Source organism: Oncorhynchus kisutch, linkage group LG17, assembly GCF_002021735.2.
Source record: "Oncorhynchus kisutch isolate 150728-3 linkage group LG17, Okis_V2, whole genome shotgun sequence".
NCBI lineage: Eukaryota > Metazoa > Chordata > Actinopteri > Salmoniformes > Salmonidae > Oncorhynchus > Oncorhynchus kisutch.
Window position 1 is genome coordinate 76539644 of NC_034190.2, and position 20183 is coordinate 76559826.

The 20183-nt window shown below is 40.8% G+C and overlaps 1 protein-coding gene across 4 annotated transcripts in view; it reads right to left on the reverse strand.

Moving 5' to 3' along the window:
* The window catches only part of LOC109908324 (rho GTPase-activating protein 4), a 39778-nt gene extending 20126 nt beyond the window's left edge, over nucleotides 1–19652 (reverse strand). Inside the window, exons 1-4 of one of the 4 annotated variants that reach the window (XM_020506952.2) lie at nucleotides 19474–19652; nucleotides 6849–6938; nucleotides 4170–4341; nucleotides 3716–3881 (exon numbers count right to left, since the gene is read on the reverse strand). In XM_020506952.2, the coding sequence (XP_020362541.1) occupies nucleotides 3716–3881; nucleotides 4170–4341; nucleotides 6849–6915 (405 nt within the window). In that variant the 5' untranslated portion in view covers nucleotides 6916–6938; nucleotides 19474–19652. Of the gene's footprint in view, nucleotides 1–3715; nucleotides 3882–4169; nucleotides 4342–6848; nucleotides 6939–9342; nucleotides 9434–14546; nucleotides 14591–14682; nucleotides 14800–19473 lie in introns of those variants that run through there. The other 3 variants (XM_020506954.1, XM_020506955.2, XM_020506953.2) reach the window with 3 other exon arrangements.
* Between the last annotated feature and the right edge of the window lie 531 nt (nucleotides 19653–20183).

Genomic DNA, 20183 nt, shown 5'->3' on the forward strand with positions numbered 1-20183 from the left:
CCCGAGATGAGGCTGGTGTGACCGAAGTGAAATGGCTAGCTAGTTAGCGTGCGCTAATTGTCGTTGTGTTGCTGGTTCGAGCCCAGGGAGGAGCGAGGAGAGGGACGGAAGCTATACTGTTACACTGGCAATACTAAAGTGCCTATAAGAACATCCAATAGTCAAAGGTTAATGAAATACAAATGGTATAGAAGGAAATAGTTCTATAATAACTACAACCTAAAACTTCTTAACTGGGAATATTGAAGACTCATGTTAAAAGCAACCACCAGCTTTCATATGTTCTCATGTTCTGAGAAAGGAACTGAAACGTTAGCTTTCTTATATGGCACATATTGCAAGTGTTCATTCAGTATTTTTGTAATTATCATTATTACAAATAAAAATAAATAAAATTGTCTGATTAATCAGTATCGGCTTTTTTGGTCCTCCAATAATCAGTATCAGTATCGGGGTTGAAAAATCATAATCGGTCGACCTCTAATATAGACAGCGATAGAATGGAGACAATAGAGAGAGACATATAACAGAGACAATAGAATAGTGACAGAGAATAGAGACAATAGAGACAATAGAGAGAGACAGAATAGACAAAATAGAGAGACAGAATAAAGACAGAAGAGACAATAGAATAGAGACAAAATAGAGAGACAGAATAAAGACAGAAGAGACAATAGAATAGAGACAATAGCTATAGAATATAGAAAGAGAGAATAGAGACAGACATATATATATATAATAGAGACATATAGAATAGAGACATATAGAATAGAGACATATAGAATAGAGACATATAGAATAGAGACATACATATAGAATATACATAAATATAGAGACAGAGAGAATAGAGAGATAGAATAAAGACAATAGAGACAAATATAGAATAGAGACAGATACAGAATAGACAATAGAGAAAGGGATATAATAGAGACTAAACAGACAGAATAAAGACAGCAAATCGAGACAATAGGTATAGAACAGAGAGAGATAGAATAGAGACAAAATAGAGACAGAATAAAGACATATATTGTCTCAATTCTAGAGAAAGAGAGAATAGAGATAGATATACAATAGACAGAATTGAGAAAGAGATAGAACAGAGATCAAACAGACATAAGAGATAGAATAGAGGCAATAGATATAAAATAGACAGTAGAGACAGATATAGAATATAGACAGAGACAGAATAGAGACAAAATAGAGAGACAGAGATATAATAGAGACCGGGATAGAATAGAGGTGTATATATAAAAGAGACAATAGAGACATAGACAGAGATAGAAATAGAATAGAGACAGAATTGAGATAAAACATATAGAATAGAGACGAGACAGATAGAGAGAGGTAATAGAGACAGAATAGAGACATAAATAGAGTAAAGACAATAGAGACAGAGATAGATACAGATTTAGAATAGAGACAAATACGGAATAGAGACAATAGAGACAGGGATATAATAGAGAGAATAGACAGAATCTAGACAATAGATATAGAACAGAGACAGAATAGAGACAGAGATAGAATAGAGTCAAGAGAGACAAATATATAATACAAAATAGAGACAGAATAAAGACAGAATTGAGAAGATATAGAATAGAGACAATAGAGACAGACAGAGATATAATAGAGACATAATTGAGAAAGATAGAACAGCAATAGACAGACTAGAGACAGATAGAAAATAAACAGCAATATAACAGAGACAATAGAGACAGATATAATAGAGACAGACAGAATAGAGACAGACAGAGGCATAGACAGATATATAATAGAGATAGAATAGAGACAGAGAGAACAGGCATAGATAGTATAGAGGCAGAGATATAATAGAGGCAGAGATAAAAGAGACATAGATAGAAGAGACAGGCTGAATAGAGATAAAATAGAGACAGAGATAGAATAGAGACATACAGTTGAAGTCAGAAGTTTACATACACTTAGGTTGGAGTCATTAAAACTCATTTTCAACCTCTCCACAAATTTCTTGTTAACAAACAATAGTTTTGGCAAGTCAGTTAGGACATCTACTTTGTGAATGACACAAGTCATTTTTCCAACAATTGTTTACAGACAGATTATTTCAGATTATAATTCACTTTATCATAATTCCAGTGGGTCAGAAGTTTACATACACCAAGTTGACTGTGCCTTTAAACAGCTTGGAAAATTCCAGAAAATGATGTAATGGCTTTAGAAGCTTCTGATGGGCTAATTGATATAATTTGTGTCAATTGGAGGTGTACCTCAAGGCCTACCTTCAAACTCAGTGCCTCTTTTCTTGACATCATGGGAAAATCTAAATAAATCAGCCAAGACCTCAGAAAAACAATTGTAGACCTCCACAAGTCTGGTTCATTCTTGGGAGCAATTTCCAAATGCCTGAAGGTACCACGTTCATCTGTACAAACAATAGTACGCAAGTATAAACACCATGGGACCACACAGCCGTCATACCGCTCAGGAAAGAGATGTGTTCTGTCTCCTAGAGATGAAAGTACTTTTGTGCGAAAAGTGCAAATCAATCCCAGAACAACAGCAAAGGACTTTGTGAAAATGCTGGAGGAAACAGATACAAACGTATCTATATCCACAGTAAAACGAGTCCTATATCGACATAACCTGAAAGGCCGCTCAGCAAGGAAGAAGCCACTGCTCCAAACCCACCATAAAAAAAGCCAGACTACGGTTTGCAACTGCACATGGGGGCAGAGGTCGTACTTTTGGAGAAATGTCCTCTGGTCTGATGAAACAAAAATAGAACTGTTTGGCCATAATGACCATACATAACGTATGGAGGAAAAAGGGGGAGGCTTGCAAGCCGAAGAACACCATCCCAACCATGAAGCATCATGCTGTGGGGGTTAATTATGTGGATAAATTGAAGCAACATCTCAAGACATCAGTCAGGAAGTTAAAACTTGGTCACAAATGGATCTTTCAAATGGACAATGACCCCAAGCATACTTCCAAAGTTGTGGCAAAATGTCTTAAGGACAACAAAGTCAAGGTATTTGAGTGGCCATCACAAAGCCCTGACCTCAATCCTATAGAAAATGTGTGGACAGAACTGAAAAAGCATGTGTGCGAGCAGTTAACTCAGTTACACCAGCTCTGTCAGGAGGAATGGGCCTATGTTCACCCAACTTATTGTGGGAAGCTTGGGGAACGCTACCTGAAACGTTTGACCCAAAGTTAAACAATTTAAAGACAATGCTACCAAATACTAACTGAGTGTATGTAAACTTCTGACCCACTGGGAATGTGAAGAAAGAAATATAAGCTGAAATAAATCACTCTACTATTATTCTGACATTTCACATTCTTAAAATAAAGTGGAGATCTTAACTGTCCTAAAACAAAACAAAAATTTAAACTAGGATTGAATGTCAGGAATTGTGAAAAACTGAGTTTAAATGTATTTGGTTAAGGTGTTTGTAAACTTTCGACTTCAACTGTAGATAGAAGAGAGAGATAGACTAGAGACATAGATAGACTAGAGACATAGATAGAATAGAGGTAGAGATAGAATAGAGATAATAAAGACAGATAGAATAGAGACAGAGATAGAATAGACATATTCTATTCTAGAAGAGACAGAATAGAGAGAGACAGAATAGAGATAGATAGGATTCCCCAGGACTCATTGGAAAACAGTTGCAAGTGTAACTGAGTGGACTATCCTGGCTAAATTAATCAAATGAAGATAAAGCAGTACCCTCTTGGCCAGGCGCTGTGTGATCTCCAGAGAGTGTGTGAGGGGCTGGGTGAGGGTGGTGCTACAGCTGTCACTCACACCACTGTGGTCTTTGCTCTCCTGTCTGGTCTGAGCCAGCAGGACCAGCCAACACTGGGCCACAGACTGACCACTGCCAGGCTCCTTCCTGAAAGATAGAGGCACAGGGAAGGGACATGTTTTAACCATAGAAATTAACCACTAGTTACTAGAATGGAAAATATTAGAATGGGAAATGTAAAAACACCTTTTTTAGTTCAGGAATAGGCTTAATCTGTGTCAGGGAAACCAACTAGCATGGCATGAGAGTAGTTTCAGAGACACAAAGCCATATCAACTCTAGCCTGGTCCCATATCTGTTTGTGCTGTCCTGCCAACTCAATGAGTTGGAATAACACTAACAGAAATAGCACAAACATATCTGTGAGCAACTTACCTTTTGATTTTGGAGGTAAACCTCTCGGCCAATTTGTCCAGCGAGCGTGCGTACTCTCCTTCTATCTCACTGCGTCTACGCAGGTAGTCTGTCAGATCCTGAAGCTGCTGAGATTTCTGCTCCAACTGCAGATCCAAAACCTTCAACTGGTCCACCAACTGACAACGCACCTCTGGGGGTGAGAGCGGAGAGAGAGATACAGACAAAGAGTGAGAGAAGAAAGCAAGAGACGGGGAGGGAGAGAGAGTGAGAGAGAAAGGAAAGAGGGGGGAGGAAGAGAGAGAAGGAAAGAGACGGAGAGAAGGAGAGAAAGGGAAAGAGATGGAGAGAGAGAGAAAGAGATGGAGAGAGAGAGAGAAAGAGATGGAGAGAGAGAAAGGGAAAGAGATGGGGAGAGAGAGAGAGAAGGGGAGAGAGAGAGAGAGAAAGGGAGAGAGAGAGAGAGAAAGGGAGAGAGAGAGAGAGAGAAAGGGAGAGAGAGAGAGAGAAAGGGAGAGAGAGAGAGAGAAAGGGAGAGAGAGAGAGAGAAAGGGAGAGAGAGAGAGAGAAAGGGAGAGAGAGAGAGAGAAAGGGAGAGAGAGAGAGAGAGAGAGAAGGGAGAGAGAGAAAGGAGAGAGAGAGAGAGAGAGAGAGAGAGAGAGAGAGAGAGAGAGAGAGAGAGAAAGGAGAGAGAGAGAGAAAGGGAGAGAGAGAGAGAGAGAGAGAGAAAGGGAGAGAGAGAGAGAGAGAGAAAGGGAGAGAGAGAGAGAGAGAGAGAGAGAGAGAGAGAGAGAGAGAGAGAGAAAGGAGAGAGAGAGAGAGAGAGAGAGAGAGAGAGAGAGAGAGAGAAGGGAGAGAGAGAGAGAAAGGGAGAGAGAGAGAGAAAGGGAGAGAGAGAGAGAGAGAAAGGGAGAGAGAGAGAGAGAGAAAGGGAGAGAGAGAGAGATAGAAAGGGAAAGAGATAGAGAGATAGAAAGGGAAAGAGAGGGAGAGATAGAAAGGGAAAGAGAGGGAGAGATAGAAAGGGAAAGAGAGGGAGAGATAGAAAGGGAAAGAGAGGGAGAGATAGAAAGGGAAAGAGAGGGAGAGATAGAAAGGGAAAGAGAGGGAGAGATGGGAGAGAGAGAAAGGGAAAGAAAAATTGGTAAGGAGATAGATGTATACAGTTGCAGCCAAATATATTGGCACTTTTCGTGAATTATTCACTATTTCTTCTCAAATAAGTTAAAATAACCTTATTGGATTTTCAACATCGCAGAACTAATTTTATAAGTAATTTAGAAAATAAAGACAAATGCCATGGACAAAATTATTGCAACCCCAGAGCTAGTACTTGGTTGCATGGCCTTTGGCCAAGATATCTGCAGATAAACTCTTCTTGTAGCCATCAATGAGCTTACTGCACCTTTCTACTGGCAATTTGGCCCCTCTTCAGCAGCAAACCACTCTAATTATTCAATGTTTGAGAGGTGCCCTCCACCAACTGCTGTTCTCAGATCTTTTTCTGTTCGACCTGACGAAGATCCGTTTGGGATGGAAACGTTGTCAATAAAGCGGTGGATTGGGAGCTTTAATAGTGGGTGGGCCTTCTTGTTTTCAGATCTTGCCATAGGTTTTGGATGTGGTTCAGATCTTGGCTCTTCGCTTGCCACTCCCGCGTTTCTTCTTGGATCTACACCGAGCGTAAAAAACATGAGGAACACCTTACTAATATTGAGTTGCACCCATTTTGCCCTCAAAAACGCCTGAAGGCAAACATGGCATGGACTCTACAAGGTGTTGAAAGCGTTCCACAGGGATGTTGGCCCATGTTGATTACAATGCTTCCCACAGTTGTGTCAAGTTGGCTGGATGTCCTTTGGGTGGTGGACCATTCTTGATAAACACAAGAAACAGTTGAGCGTGAAAAACCCAGCAGCGTTGCAGTTCTTGACACACTCAAACCAGTGCGCCTGGCACCTATACAGTATACATTGGATGGGCTATTTACAGACAAGCTATGTACAGGTGCTGCTGTGATAGACTGCATCCAATTTGTTGAGTAGAGTGTTGGAGGCTATTTTGTAAATGACATCGCCGAAGTCAAGGATCAGTAGGATGGTCAGTTTTACGAGGGTGTGTTTGGCAGCATGGCAGAGGTTTAGGAAAAATATTTAAAAGAATGCGAAGAAAAATATATAAAAGATATATACATGGGACGAGACAAGACAAAGACGTCTGACTGCTACGCCATCTTGGAATCAGGTAGCCTATAACCTGTTTTTGAGAAATGTCATCATCTAATATTGTAAGAGGTTTCATTGTCTGCTTATAAGCCCCCTTTATTTATCCTACAGTTCTGACTTGGTGTACAGGAAAAATACTGCAAGAGCAGCATGTTCTGCATTCTGTCGCTGTACATTTCAAAACTGCTGAACACATAGTTATATTGACTACGTCTGTCTTAGCTCGCTCATTAATGTCTTCATCGAAATTACAGAATGCATCTTATCCGCTCATCGTTCCCTCAATTGTCAGTAGATACCACATTTGTTTAAGTACAATTAATGTATTGTTTAGTGTTCTATTGTGTAGTGGCATTGCTGGCATAAAAAAAATAAAAATGGTGAGTTTGCCCCACCAAGATTTTAGCATGTAAATTTTCGCTGGCTGTGCAGTAAAGTAATGTAAGAGGATAAAAACATCAAGGACTTCCCCTACCTTTGATTTGTGTGTCATAGTCCACAGCTCCAACTCTCTCTTTTCTGAGCTTCACATGTGATGTCATTGTTGCTCCGACAGGGTGAAACTCTGTTGCAAAGAAGAGATATCAATAATTTCACAAGCTTTTCTACAATAGTTTGACCTGAAACGTTACTGCAGCTTATCACCTAGTTCCTGACAAAAGCCTTATTCTCTGTACCCATGCTTATTGGAGTACACTGCAAAAATATATATTGAGATCCAGTCAAAATGACTCGTTTTATCTAGTCAAATCAACTAAATGTGCTAAATAAATGTTACATTTTCTATTTGTATTTATTAGGGATCCCCATTAGCTGCTGCCAAGGCAGCAGATACTCTTCCTGGGGTCCAAACACACCAAAGGACCCACATTACATATAAATCAACAGATAAAACAGTGATCTATGTTTGTACTGAATGAGCTAAAGATAAAACAGTACATCATATAACATCCCTACACCACCACATATCCACAACACAAAATGTTCAATCCCACCATACAACAATATCCCAATGTGTGCGTATACATGTGTCTGTACCTGTGTGTGTGTCTCTTCACAGTCCCCGTTGTTCCATAAGGTGCATTTCTACCTGCTTTTTACTGCTTGCATTAGTTACCTGATGTGGAATAGAGTTCCATGTAGTCATGGGTCAATGTAGTACTGTGCGCCTCCCATAGTCTGTTCTGGACTTGGGGACTGTGAAGAGACCTCTGGTGGCATGTCTTGTGGCGTATGCATGGGTGTCCGAGCTGTGCGCTAGTATTTTAAACGGTACATTCAGCTTGTCAACATCTCTTAGAAAAACAAGTAATGATGAAGTCAATCTCTCTTCCATTTTGAGCCAGGAGAGATTGACATGCATGTCAATAATGTTAGCTCTCCGTGTACTTTTAAGGGCCAGCCGTGCTGCCCTGTTCTGAGGCAACTGCAATTTTCCCAAGTCCCTCTTTGTGGCACCTGACCACACAACTGAACAGTTGTCTAGGTGCGACAAAACCAGGGCCTGTAGGACCTGCCTTGTTGATAGTGTTAAGAAGGCAGAGCAGTGCTTTATTATGGCCAGACTTCTCCCAATCTTAGCAACGGTTGAATCAAAATGTTTTGACCATGACAGTTTACAATCCAGGGTTACTCCAAGCAGTTTAGTCACCTCAACCTGCTCAATTTCCACATTATTCATTACTAGATGTAATTGAGGTTTAGGGTTTAGTGAATGATTTGTCCCAAATACAATGCTTTTAGTTCTGGAAATATTTAGAACTAACATTCCTCTCTACCTATTCTGAAACTAACTGCAGCTCTTTGTTAAGTGTTGCAGTCATTTCAGTCATTGTAGTAGCTGACATGTATAGCATTGAGTCATCCACATACATAGACACACTGGCCTTACTCAAAGCTAGTGGCATGTTGTTAGTAAAGACGGAAAATAGCGAGGGCCTAAACAGCTACCCTGGGTAATTCCTGATTCTATCTGGATTATGGTTGAGGCTTCCATTAAAGAACACTCTCTGTGTTCTGTTAGACAAGTAACTCTTTATCCACATTATAGCAGGGGGTGTAAAGTAGAGGTCGACCGATTTATTGATTTTTATAATAAAAAATGTATTTGTAATAATGACAATTACAACAATACTGAATTAAACACTTATTTTAACTTAATATAATACATCAATAAAATCAATTTAGCCTCAAGTAGATAATGAAACATGTTCAATTTGGTTTAAATAATGCAAAAACAAAGTGTTGGAGAAGAAAGTAAAAGTGCAATATGTGCTATGTAATAAAAATAACGTTTCAGTTCAGAACATGAGAACATATGAAAGCTGTTGGTTCCTTTTAACATGAGTCTTCAATATTCCCAGGTAAGAAGTTTTAGGTTGTAGTTATTATAGAACTATTTCCTTCTATACCATTTGTATTTCATTAACCTTTGACTATTGGATGTTCTTATAGGCACTTTAGTATTGCCAGTGTAACAGTATAACTTCCGTCCCTCTCCTCGCTCCTCCCTGGGCTCGAACCAGCAACACAACGACAAAAGCCACAACATCGAAGCAGTGTTACCCATGCAGACCAAGGGAAACAACCACCCCAAGGCTCAGAGCGAGTGAAGTTTGAAACGCTATTAGCGCACGCTAACTAGCTAGCCATTTCACTTCGGTCACACCAGCCTCATATCGGGAGTTGATAGGTTTGAAGTCATAAACAGCGCAATGCTTGACGCACAACGAAGAGCTGCTGGCAAAACGCACAAAAGTGCTGTTTGAATTCATGTTTACGCGCCTGCTTCTGCCTACCACCGCTCAGTCAGATACTTAGATACTTAGATACTTGTATGCAACACAGGACATGCTAGATAATATCTAGTAATATCATCAACCATGTGTAGTTAACTAGTGATTATGATTGATTGTTTTTATAAGATAAGTTTAGAGCTAGCTAAACTTAGTTGCTAGCTAGCAACTTACCGTGGCTTACTGCATTTGCGTAACAGGCAGTCTCCTTGTGGAGTGCAACGAGAGAGAGGCAGGTCGTTATTGTGTTGGACTAGTTAACTGTAAGGTTGCAAGATTGGATCCCCCGAGCTGACAATGTGAAAATCTGTCTTTCTGCCCCTGAACGAGGCAGTTAACCCACCGTTCCTAGGCCGTCATTGAAAATAAGAATGTGTTAACTGACTTGCCTAGTTAAATAAATATTAAATAAATGTGTAAAAAATATATTTTAAAAAATGGGCAAATCCGCGCCCATTCCGATTGTTATGAAAACTTGAAATCAGCCCTAATTAATCGGCCATTCCGATTAATCGGTCGACCACTAGTGTAAAGCCATAACACATACATTTTTACAGCAGCAGACAATGATCGATAATGTCAAAAGCTGCACTGAAGTCTAACAAGACAGCTCCCACAATCATTTTTATCATCAACTTCTCTCAGCCAATCATCAGTCATTTGTGTTGGTGCTGTGCTTGTTGAGTGTCCTTCCCTTTATGCGTGAGTTGATTTCAACCGACTGAAAAATTCAAAAGATATCAATTCAAATTAAGTTAGCAAAAACAATGCGCTTACTCAACTTAGAAATTCACAACCATGAAGTGAAATCAATTGAACCAACATAACAGTTGATTTGACAAAAATATCAAGTTAATTTGATACGATGAAGTTATCTTGTCTTAACTTATGAAATTAAATGAGCTAAGAACGACTTGTTTACTCAAGTCAAATCAACTGAAGCAACATAACAGTAGTGTTAACTGAAAATATCAAGATGACTTCAACTTATTTTGGGGGGGGGGGGTGGAGCTCATTAGAATAATACTCAGTATTTGCAACAGTTAGTTTTTACATTTACATTTTGGTCAGACACTTTTATCCAGAGCGATTTTAGCTAGTGCATTTAAAGAAGGACGATAAACAACTACATGTAAAAAGTAACAAGTAAAAAGCTTATGTAACCATGACTGAGAATGTCATTGTAGCTAAAGTGGTCCGTTAATGGGTTGAAATTACAGATTGCGCTGCCGGTTTTGAAACTGGTGAAAAAGCTCACACAAGAGCAAGAGACTGATGGGAGCATAATGTTCCCTACTTAAATCTATATTATATAATTTCAAAAACTTTGTCAGTTCTGAAATGTGTAATTTTCAAAGTAGTTGTTTCAACTGTATAACGTTGTTCAATTCAAACAACAAATAGTTTTGTTTTTCTAACTAGCAAATATGTGTCCTCTCCACTCAAAAACTTGTCAAAACAAATTGAGTAGCTTGTTAGCATAACTAAAACAATCAGTTTAAGCACATTGATTTCAATTTTAACAAAGCAAATTTGAGGAAAAGGCTAGCTAAATTCTATCAGCATATTGACTGTAGCACTCGCACTGGAAAAACACTCGAACATTGTAACTCAAATTTCCTGGATGCATTAAGGCCCTCTCCCACCCTCCTTTCAGCAAATCTGACCATGACTCCATTTTGCTCCTCCCTTCTTATAGGCATAAACTCAAATAAGAAGTACCAGTGCTGAGGAATATTCAACGCTGGTATGACCAATCGGAATCCACGCTTCAAGATTGTTTTGATCACGCGAATTGGGATGTGTCCCGGGTAGCTTCAGAGAATAATATTGATGTGTACACCGAGACGGTTACTGATTTCATCAAGAAGTGTATAGGAGATGTTGTACCCACTGTGACTATTAAAACCTACCCTAACCAGAAACCGCAGATAGATGGCAGCATTCACATTACACTGAAAGAAATGGTGGGAATATAGCAGAATATAAACAGTGGTCATTCTCTCTGTAAGACAATCAAACAGATGAAACATCAGTATAGAGACAAAGTGGAGTCGCAAAACAGCTCAGACACAAGACGTAAACTCAGCAAAAAAAAGAAACGTTCTTTTTCAGGACCCTGTCTTTGGAAGATAATTAATAAAAATCCAAATAACTTCACAGATCTTCATTGTAAAGGATTTAAACACTGTTTCCCATGTTTGTTCAATGAACCATAAACAAAAGAAGATGCCCCGGGTCCCTGCTTGAACGTGCCTTAGGCATGTTGCAAGGAGGCATGAGGACTGCAGATGTGGCCAGGGCAATAAATTGCAATGTCCGTACTGTGAGACGCCTAAGACAGCGCTACAGGGAGACAGGATGGACAGCTGATCGTCTCTGCAGTGGCAGACCGTGTAACAACACCTGCACAGGATCGGTACATCCGAACATCACACCTGCGGGACAGGTACAGGATGGCAAAAGGTGCACTTCACTGACGAGTCGCAGTTTTGTCTCACCAGGGGTGATGGTCGGATTTGCGTTTATCGTCGAAGGAATGAGCATTACACCGAGGCCTGTACTCTGGAGCTGGATTGATTTGGAGGTGGAGGGTCCGTCATGGTCTGGGGAAGAGTGTCACAGCATCATTGGACGGAGCTCGTTGTCATTGCAGGCAATCTCAATGCTGTGCGTTACAGGAGAGACATCCTCCTCCCTCATGCGGTACCCTTCCTGCAGGCTCATCCTGACATGACCCTCCAGCATGACAATGCCACTAGCCGTACTGCTCGTTCTGTGCATGATTTCCTGCAAGACAAGAATGTCAGTGTTCTGCCATGGCCAGCGAAGAGCCCGGATTTCAATCCCATTGAGCACGCCTGGGACTTGTTGGATCGGAGGGTGAGGGCTAGGGCCCTCCCCCCCAGAAATATCCGGGAACTTGAAGGTGCCTTGGTGGAAGAGTGGGGTAACATCTCACAGCAAGAACTGGCAAATCTGGTGCAGTCCACGAGGAGGAGATGCACTGCAGTACTTAATGCAGCTGGTGGCCACACCAGATACTGAATGTTACTTTTGATTTTGACCCCCCTTTGTTCAGGGACACAGTATTCCATTTCTGTTAGTCACATGTCTGTGGAATTTGATCAGTTTATGTCTCATTTGTCAATCTTGTTATGTTCATACAAATATTTACACATGTTAAGTTTGCTGAAAATAAACGCAGTTGACGGTGAGAGGACGATTCTTTTTTTGCTGAGTGTATGTGGCAGGGTCTACAGACAATTACGAACTACAAAAGGAAAACCAGCCATGACGCCTTGCTCCCAGACAAGCTAAACATGTTCTTTGCCCACTTTGATGATAACACAGTGCCACCGACACTCGCTAGGCTGCTGGCTCAGACGGCATCCCTAGCTGCGTCCTTAGAGCATGCACAGACCAGCTGGCTGATGTGTTTATGGACATATTCAATTTCTCCCTATCCCAGTCTGCTGTCCCCACATGCTTCAAGATGGCCACCATTGTCCCTGTTCCCAAGAATGCAAAGGTAACTGAACTAAATGACTATCGCCCCGTAGCACTCACTTATGTCATCATGAAGTACTTTTGAGAGACTAGTCAAGGATCATATCACCTCCACCCTAGACCCACTCCAATTTGCTTTCCGCCCCAATAGGTCCACAGATGATGCAATCGCACCCACACTGCACACTGCCCTATCCCATCTGGACAAGACGAATACCTATGTTAGAATGCTGTTCATTGACTATAGCTCAGCATTCAACACCATAGTACCCTCCAAGCTCATCATTAAGCTTGAGGACCTGGGTCTAAATCCTGCCCTGTACAACTGGGTCCTGGACTTCCTGACGGCCGCCCCCAGGTGGTGAATGTAGGAATCAACACCTCCACTTCGCTGATCCTCAAAACTGGGGCCCCTCCTGTACTCCCTGTTCACCCATGACTGCGTGGCCATGCATGCCTCCAACTCAATCATAAAGTTTGCAGACAACATAACAGTAGTAAGCTTGATTAACAACAACGATGAGTCAGCCTCCAGGGGGAGGTGAGGGCTCTGGGAGTGTGGTGCCAGGAAAATAACCTCTCACCCAATGTCAACAAAACAAAGGAGATGATCGTGGACTTCAGGAAACAGCAGAGGGAGCACCCCCCTGATCCACATCGATGGGACACCAGTGGAGGAGGTGGAAAGTTAAGTTCCTTGGTGTACACATCACAGACAAACTGAAATGGCCCACCCACCCACACAGACAGAGCGGTGAAGAAGGTGCAACAGCGCCTCTTCAACCTCAAGAGGCTGAAGAAAATTAGCTCGTCACCAAAAACCCTCACAAACTTTTACAGATGCACAATTGAGAGCATCCTGTCAGGCTGTATCACCGCCTGGTACGGCAACTGCACCGCCCACAACCGTAAGGCTCTCCTGAGGGTAGTGAGGTCTGCACAACACATCACCGGGGGCAAACTACCTGCCTCCCAGGACACCTATGGCACCCGATGTCACAGGAAAGGCCAAAAAGATCATCAGGACAACCACCCAAGCCACTGTCTGTTCACCCCACTATCATCCAGAAGGTGAGGTCTGTACAGTTGCATCAAAGCTGGTACAGAGAGACTGAAAAACAGCTTCTATCTCAAGACCATCACTGTTAAAACAGCCATCACTAGCACAGTCTGTCTATGTTGCCTACATAGAGAGACTTGAAATAATTGGCCACTTTAATAAACGGAACAATCGTGACTTTAATAATGTCACTTTAATAATGTGTACACATTTTGCATTACTCATCTCATATGTATATACTGTATTCTATACTATCTACTGTATCTCAGTCTATGCTGCTCTGAAATTGCTCATCCATATATTTATATATTCTTAATTCCATTCCTTTACTTAGATATGTGTATTAGGTATTTGTGAAATCAGAACTAGAAGCACGAGCATTTCGCTACACCCGCAATAACATCTGCTAAACACGTGTATGTGACAAATACAATTTGATTTAATTTGAGTTCCATTTACTTTGCTAGGTTGAAGTAATTTGAGATTAAATTAACCACACGAAATCCAGATTGGATTTGACATAAAAATGTTAAGGAATCTTGGTAATAAACTTTTGTAAATTGAATCAAACAATATTTTTGTTTTGTTTTACAGTGTAACGTTATAGTCTCCAACAGGTTGATCGCCCACCTATGAGTAGCTCGCCAAACGATTCTGAAAGTACAATTTTCACTTGTTCCATCGTAAACTGTCATACACAAATCTCACAACTATGAGATACCGTAAACTCCCAGCTACTATCTAATCAACACAACAACATTGGCATTATCCCACAATATCTGCCAATTATTTTCCAGCAATATTATACCCGTCTGTCTTTGTGATGCGCGCGTTTGTTTATCACTCCGTGTGTAGCCAGTTGATGTGATAATCAACTTGTGGTTTGACAGAAGTACTTTCCGCAAAACCTTCTCAATTAAATGTTAACTGTAAAGTAGTCTTACCTGGCAGAAGTATATCATGAGTAAGTATATAATTTGTATCTATTATTTGCACACTTTGCCATGAAATGAGCAGCAGCAGTACAGAACCATCGCTAAACCTTCACATTAGATGGTAGATTCCTCACTCACTAGATGCACAATTAAAGGGCCAGATACACAAAAAGTGGAATACACAAAGAAAATCACAATTTTTCCAGACCTGAAAAAAATATGTATTTTGATGTGATTTAAGCATTGACATCGACTCAGAACATGCAATTTCCTTGTTTTTCTATTAACAATTTTAATTTTAAGACTGAAAAATAAGTGAGAACATAATTTGGGAAAATATCAAACAGAATTTGGGGGGGAAATCACAGATGTTATAGGGCCCCTCTTAGTTTATGAACCATTATTTTACCAGGGAGATTCACAGAACACATAGTGCACTACTTTCTCTTGTACACTAAGGAGAAGAGAATAATGTGCTATTTGATAACTAGAAGAAAAATAGTAGCTTGCGACATGTTACTATTTTTTAAAGTAGCTCTCATGTTAGAAAAGGTTGGAGACCCCTGGTCTAAGTGAATCCTTACTCCGTACCCATGCTTATTGGAGTATAGTCTAAGTGTGTGAAGTTAATGACCCTACACCGAGGCCCAAGTTCAATTGATTTCAAACACTTGAAAACCAATCTGTCATGTACTGTATGCTACACTTGCTCGTCCCTCCAATGACTTTGTCAACAACGCTCTATGACACTCATTGCTTCCCTCGCTCTGTGACAATCTCTCCCTGTATTCACTACTACACTCCTATCCATAGTATCAGATACAGTCTGTGAACCACACCTGCTGTCTCTAACTCTGAATGATCGGCTATGAAAAGCCAACTGACATTTACCCCTGAGGTGCTGACCTGTTGCATCCTCTTCAACCACTGTGATTATTATAATCTGACCCTGCTGGTCTTCTATGAACGTTTGAACATCTTGGCCATGTTCTGTTATAATCTCCACCCGGCACAGCCAGAAGAGGACTGGCCACCCCTCAGAGCCTGGTTCCTCTCTAGGTTTCTTCCTAGGTTCTGGCCTTTCTAGGGAGTTTTTCCTAGCCACCGTGCTTCTACATCTGCATTGCTTGCTGTTTGAGATTTTAGGCTGGGTTTCTGTACAGCACTTTGTGACATCGGCTGATGTGAAAATGCCTTATAAATACATTTTATTGATAGACTGAAAACAGTATTGTCTGTAACACATTTCCTAGTTGAACCCAGCCTGCCTCTGCTGCCTCTGAGAAAGCCAGCTGGTATGTAACGCACCACTCTGCTCATGCTGCTGCACACTTGTAGCATGCAGAAAGAGCAGCAGCAACATTTCAGCTGCCTTATAAATCGTACTATACCACCGCCACAAGGCACACAACACTGTCACAGAGCGAATGTTTGTATAACACGCTCACTAATAGAGTAACTTTGCGTGACAATATGTAACTTATGTATGTGTTGGGAGAGAATCAACAGTACTGACAACTCACACAATCCTTCAATTGTAGTTTACATGTTTTGTAGATTATATTGAATTATAGAAACTAAACTCAACTTAAATCAGAAGTTTGAATGTATTGGTTATGACTGAGCAAGCCAGTCAGTATTTATTTTGTTTCAATAGCCTAGGCCTGGTTTAGTTGAGCACAATATGGTGATGGGACATCATGTCTCTTTCTTCCTCTCTCTAGGTTGGATCTGGAGTGGTTAACATGCCAAATAAAGGAGAGAAAATATTTCTTTATGGATTTGCTGCATTGCTGTTGTCTGTTTAAGCAATAAGGCACGGGGGGGTGTGGTATGTGGCCAATATACCATGGCTAAGGGCTGTTCTTACACACGACGCAATGCAGAGTGCCTGGATACAGCCCTTGGCTGTGGTATGTTGGCCATGTACCATAACCCCTGAGGTGCCTTATTGCTATTATAAACTGGTTACCAACGTAAATAGACCACTAAAAATACATGTTTTGTCATACCTGTGGTATACAGTCTGATATACCACGGCTATCAGCCAATCAGCATTCAGGGCTCGAACTACCCAGTTTATAATGTTCCTTAGATACTGACTGCTAAAGGCCTGAGGGGTTGATAACCCCCTTGACCATTTAAATGCAGTTTAACTCCTTTATGCTTGTGCAGTTAGAATTGCTGTCTTTCCTCCTTCTCTGTTGGCATTTAACAATACAATATGACAAAGCTTTATTCATACCCTTATTTATTAACTGAGTGCTCAAGCAGTCACTATAGGATTAGTGCCTGAGATGTTGGTTCTGAACTGCATTCGAATTGCCTTTCATGAAATTAATAGTTCATATTATTGGCTTCTCTCTCTTTCTATGCTGTCACTAATCCTCCCACAGAGACCTCTTGTGATCTTTAAAAAGAGGAAGACAGGTGTGGTGCTTCCTGTGTCGGGGGCGAGGGCACACACTAGTGGTGCGCAGGTCAGCGGTTTGTTCCACCGTACCCGCCTGCAATTGCTAGTAACCCATCAGCAACCATACACTGGGTATACCAAACCTTAGTAACCCCTTCCTAATATTGAAGGTCTACAGCAGCCTCAACAGCACTCTGTAAGGGTAGCACCATGATGTAGCTGGAGGACAGCAAGCTTCTGTCCTCCTCTGGGTACATTGACTTCAATACAAAACCTAGGAGGCTCATGGTTCTCATCTCCTTCCATAGACTTACACAGTAGTTATGACAACATCAGGAGGACGTCCTCCAACCTATCAGAGCTCTTGCAGCTGATATGTTGTCCACCCAATCAAATGATCAGATAATGAATTTAATCCTGAAAGCATAAGCTACAGCTAGCTAGCACCGCAGTACATAACATGTGGTGAGTAGTAGACTCAAAGAGATAGAAAGACAATAGTTGAACAGTTTTGAACAAATATATTTATTACAAAATAAAAAAGCAAGAGATACATTTAGTTTCATTTTCACTTACTAGCTAGCAAATGCAGCTAGCTAGCTAGTTTAGCCTACTCAAACACCAGCTCGATTATGTTATTTTACCTTTATTTAACTAGGCAAGTCAGTTATGAACAAATTCTTATTTTCAATGACAGCCTAGGAACAGTGAGTTAACTGCCTTGGCAAGGGGCTGAACGACAGATGTTTTACCTTGTCAGCTCAGGGATTCAATCTTGCAACCTTTCAGTTACTAGTACAACGCTCTAACCACTAGGCTCCCTGCCGCCCCGCCTTAAACAGAGGGATGCTATGTTAGCTAGCTGCAATTGCTAGTAACCCATCCGCAACCCCCCTTCTATACACCTTGTAACGTTAGCTGGCTAGCCAGTTCAAATAATGACCATATCATAGATGACACTGCCTTAACTTTAGATACTTTTTTATTCATTATTACAGGAAAATAAACTCACAACAATATAATTATTTAAGAAAATAGCTTACGGTTGTGAGTGTGACGAAATAAAGCAGTGCATTATATCAGAGAATTTTAGAACTTTCATTGCGAGCTCCTCGGGTAACCATGACAACGGACGCAGCCACAGGGTCAAAGTTTAACTTTTTTCATCTGTTATAGACAATGAAACAGACAGTTGCAGCGAAGGTCTACAGACATTCCACCCGAATATAAATTAAAATGTCGTTTTGACCAGCTACACTTGTCGCATTCTAATTATCTACAGACATGTCGATAGACAAAGTATAAACCCGTATAAGGTATTGTTTTATCTTTATTCAACCCGCCCGCCCTTCATCCACACAACATTTAATGACCCTAACCCCGCCAGCGCCGCGGTTCGGCGGGTTAAGATGAGTCAACTCGCGCATCACAAACACACACACACTCATGATTCACGCACACACACACACGCCCAAACACTTAAGCACGCACACACATACACACGCACTGAAGAGCAAAGCAGGAATCACTAACCATGAGTCACGAACTCACTTTCCTTCCTTCGCTCCCCCCTCTTTCTCCATCGCTCTCTCACTCTTCACTGCCAATTAACTTCCTCTTTCCTTTTCAAAAACCAAATTTCACTCATCAAAACTCAATTTCACACAGCTGTTTTAAACTGTTCCCAATTTCAGTTCCTTTCATTTATTTTTCAAAAGATAAACGTTCCCTGTGATTTCGTCTATCCATCTATAGATAGGTATAGGTATATCTGCCTATAGTTTACGTTTAGATCCATTGCATTTCCCTTTGAAATGTGTAACAAATCTCATGTAACTTTATAATATGCCTTGTAGAACGTAGCTGTTGCACAGCATCTTCTTTTTACACGATTCGTCATCCTTTCCATCTCCCCTTCTCCATTCCTTCACTGCGTGATCATCATTGAATCATGCAACAGGAATTGGAGATTCTTGCCATCATTATCAGGATACAGGGCACTACCAGTATATCTCAACTGATATCCGCTGTTCAGTTTGAACTGTTATAAGGTACTGTACATGTCTTTCCTATACAGCTGTACTAATGTGGTGTATTTCGGTTTATCGTCCAGCCACAACCACATACTTCACAGTGGGGTGAGTCTGAGATACACATCAAGATATACTGTAGTTATTGCTGTCAAACAGCAGATAAACTACATTCAGAGCAAGTAGAGAAAGCAGAACCCCTGTCTAACATCCAGGTAATTACAGTCCTCCTAAATGTGTATAGCAACACACAACAGACATTGTCTAATTCAAACAAGACATGACATGCCACACAACATTCTTAAATATTGTGAAATGAATGTCCTAGTTATTCTGTTATGAAAATGAGACTCATACCTGACTGAGATTGTTTTTAACCGTCTTCTTTCCACACTGGGTAACGTTTATCTCCCAAAGATGACTTCTCCCTTCCTCCTTTTTACGTTAAACACATAAACCTGGGTGAATGTCACGACCCTCCTCTCTCCCTCTCTGCTCTGTCGCTCCCTGACACACTTTCTAAAACACCCAGTGCCGGGTTGTGCAAGAGTGGTGGAGAGTCATTCTTCTAATTCAAGACACACCCCCTCCTCCTCCCTCATCGCTCTCTCCCCTATGACTTCATGTGTGTAGTAACACTTAAGCTGAGTAAGGGCTGTCTGAATCTATAATAAACTTATTGAGTAAAGAATATATATTATGGGAGCATTGCACTTGTGTAACACACCTAAAAGTCATGACATTAATCAGAACAAGTCATGACATTAATCAGAACAAGTCATTCTGTAGAAGCTATGAGAATAGAAAGGTTCAGTACTTTTGTGAAGTATCACAGCACAGTTGAAAAATAAATGGCAAATAGAAATCCAAAATGGATGATGTTAAGAGATAGATGGGAGGGGTTGAATGGAGCTGAAGGGTGGGACTAATAACAAGATAACCAATGTAAAACATACAGGGTCTGTACAATGTATATAGATTCAGAAATGTTGTGAAATTGCACAGTTACAAATCAAACTGGATGGACATCAGAAATAGAGGAAGGACTAAAAACAAACAAAAAATAA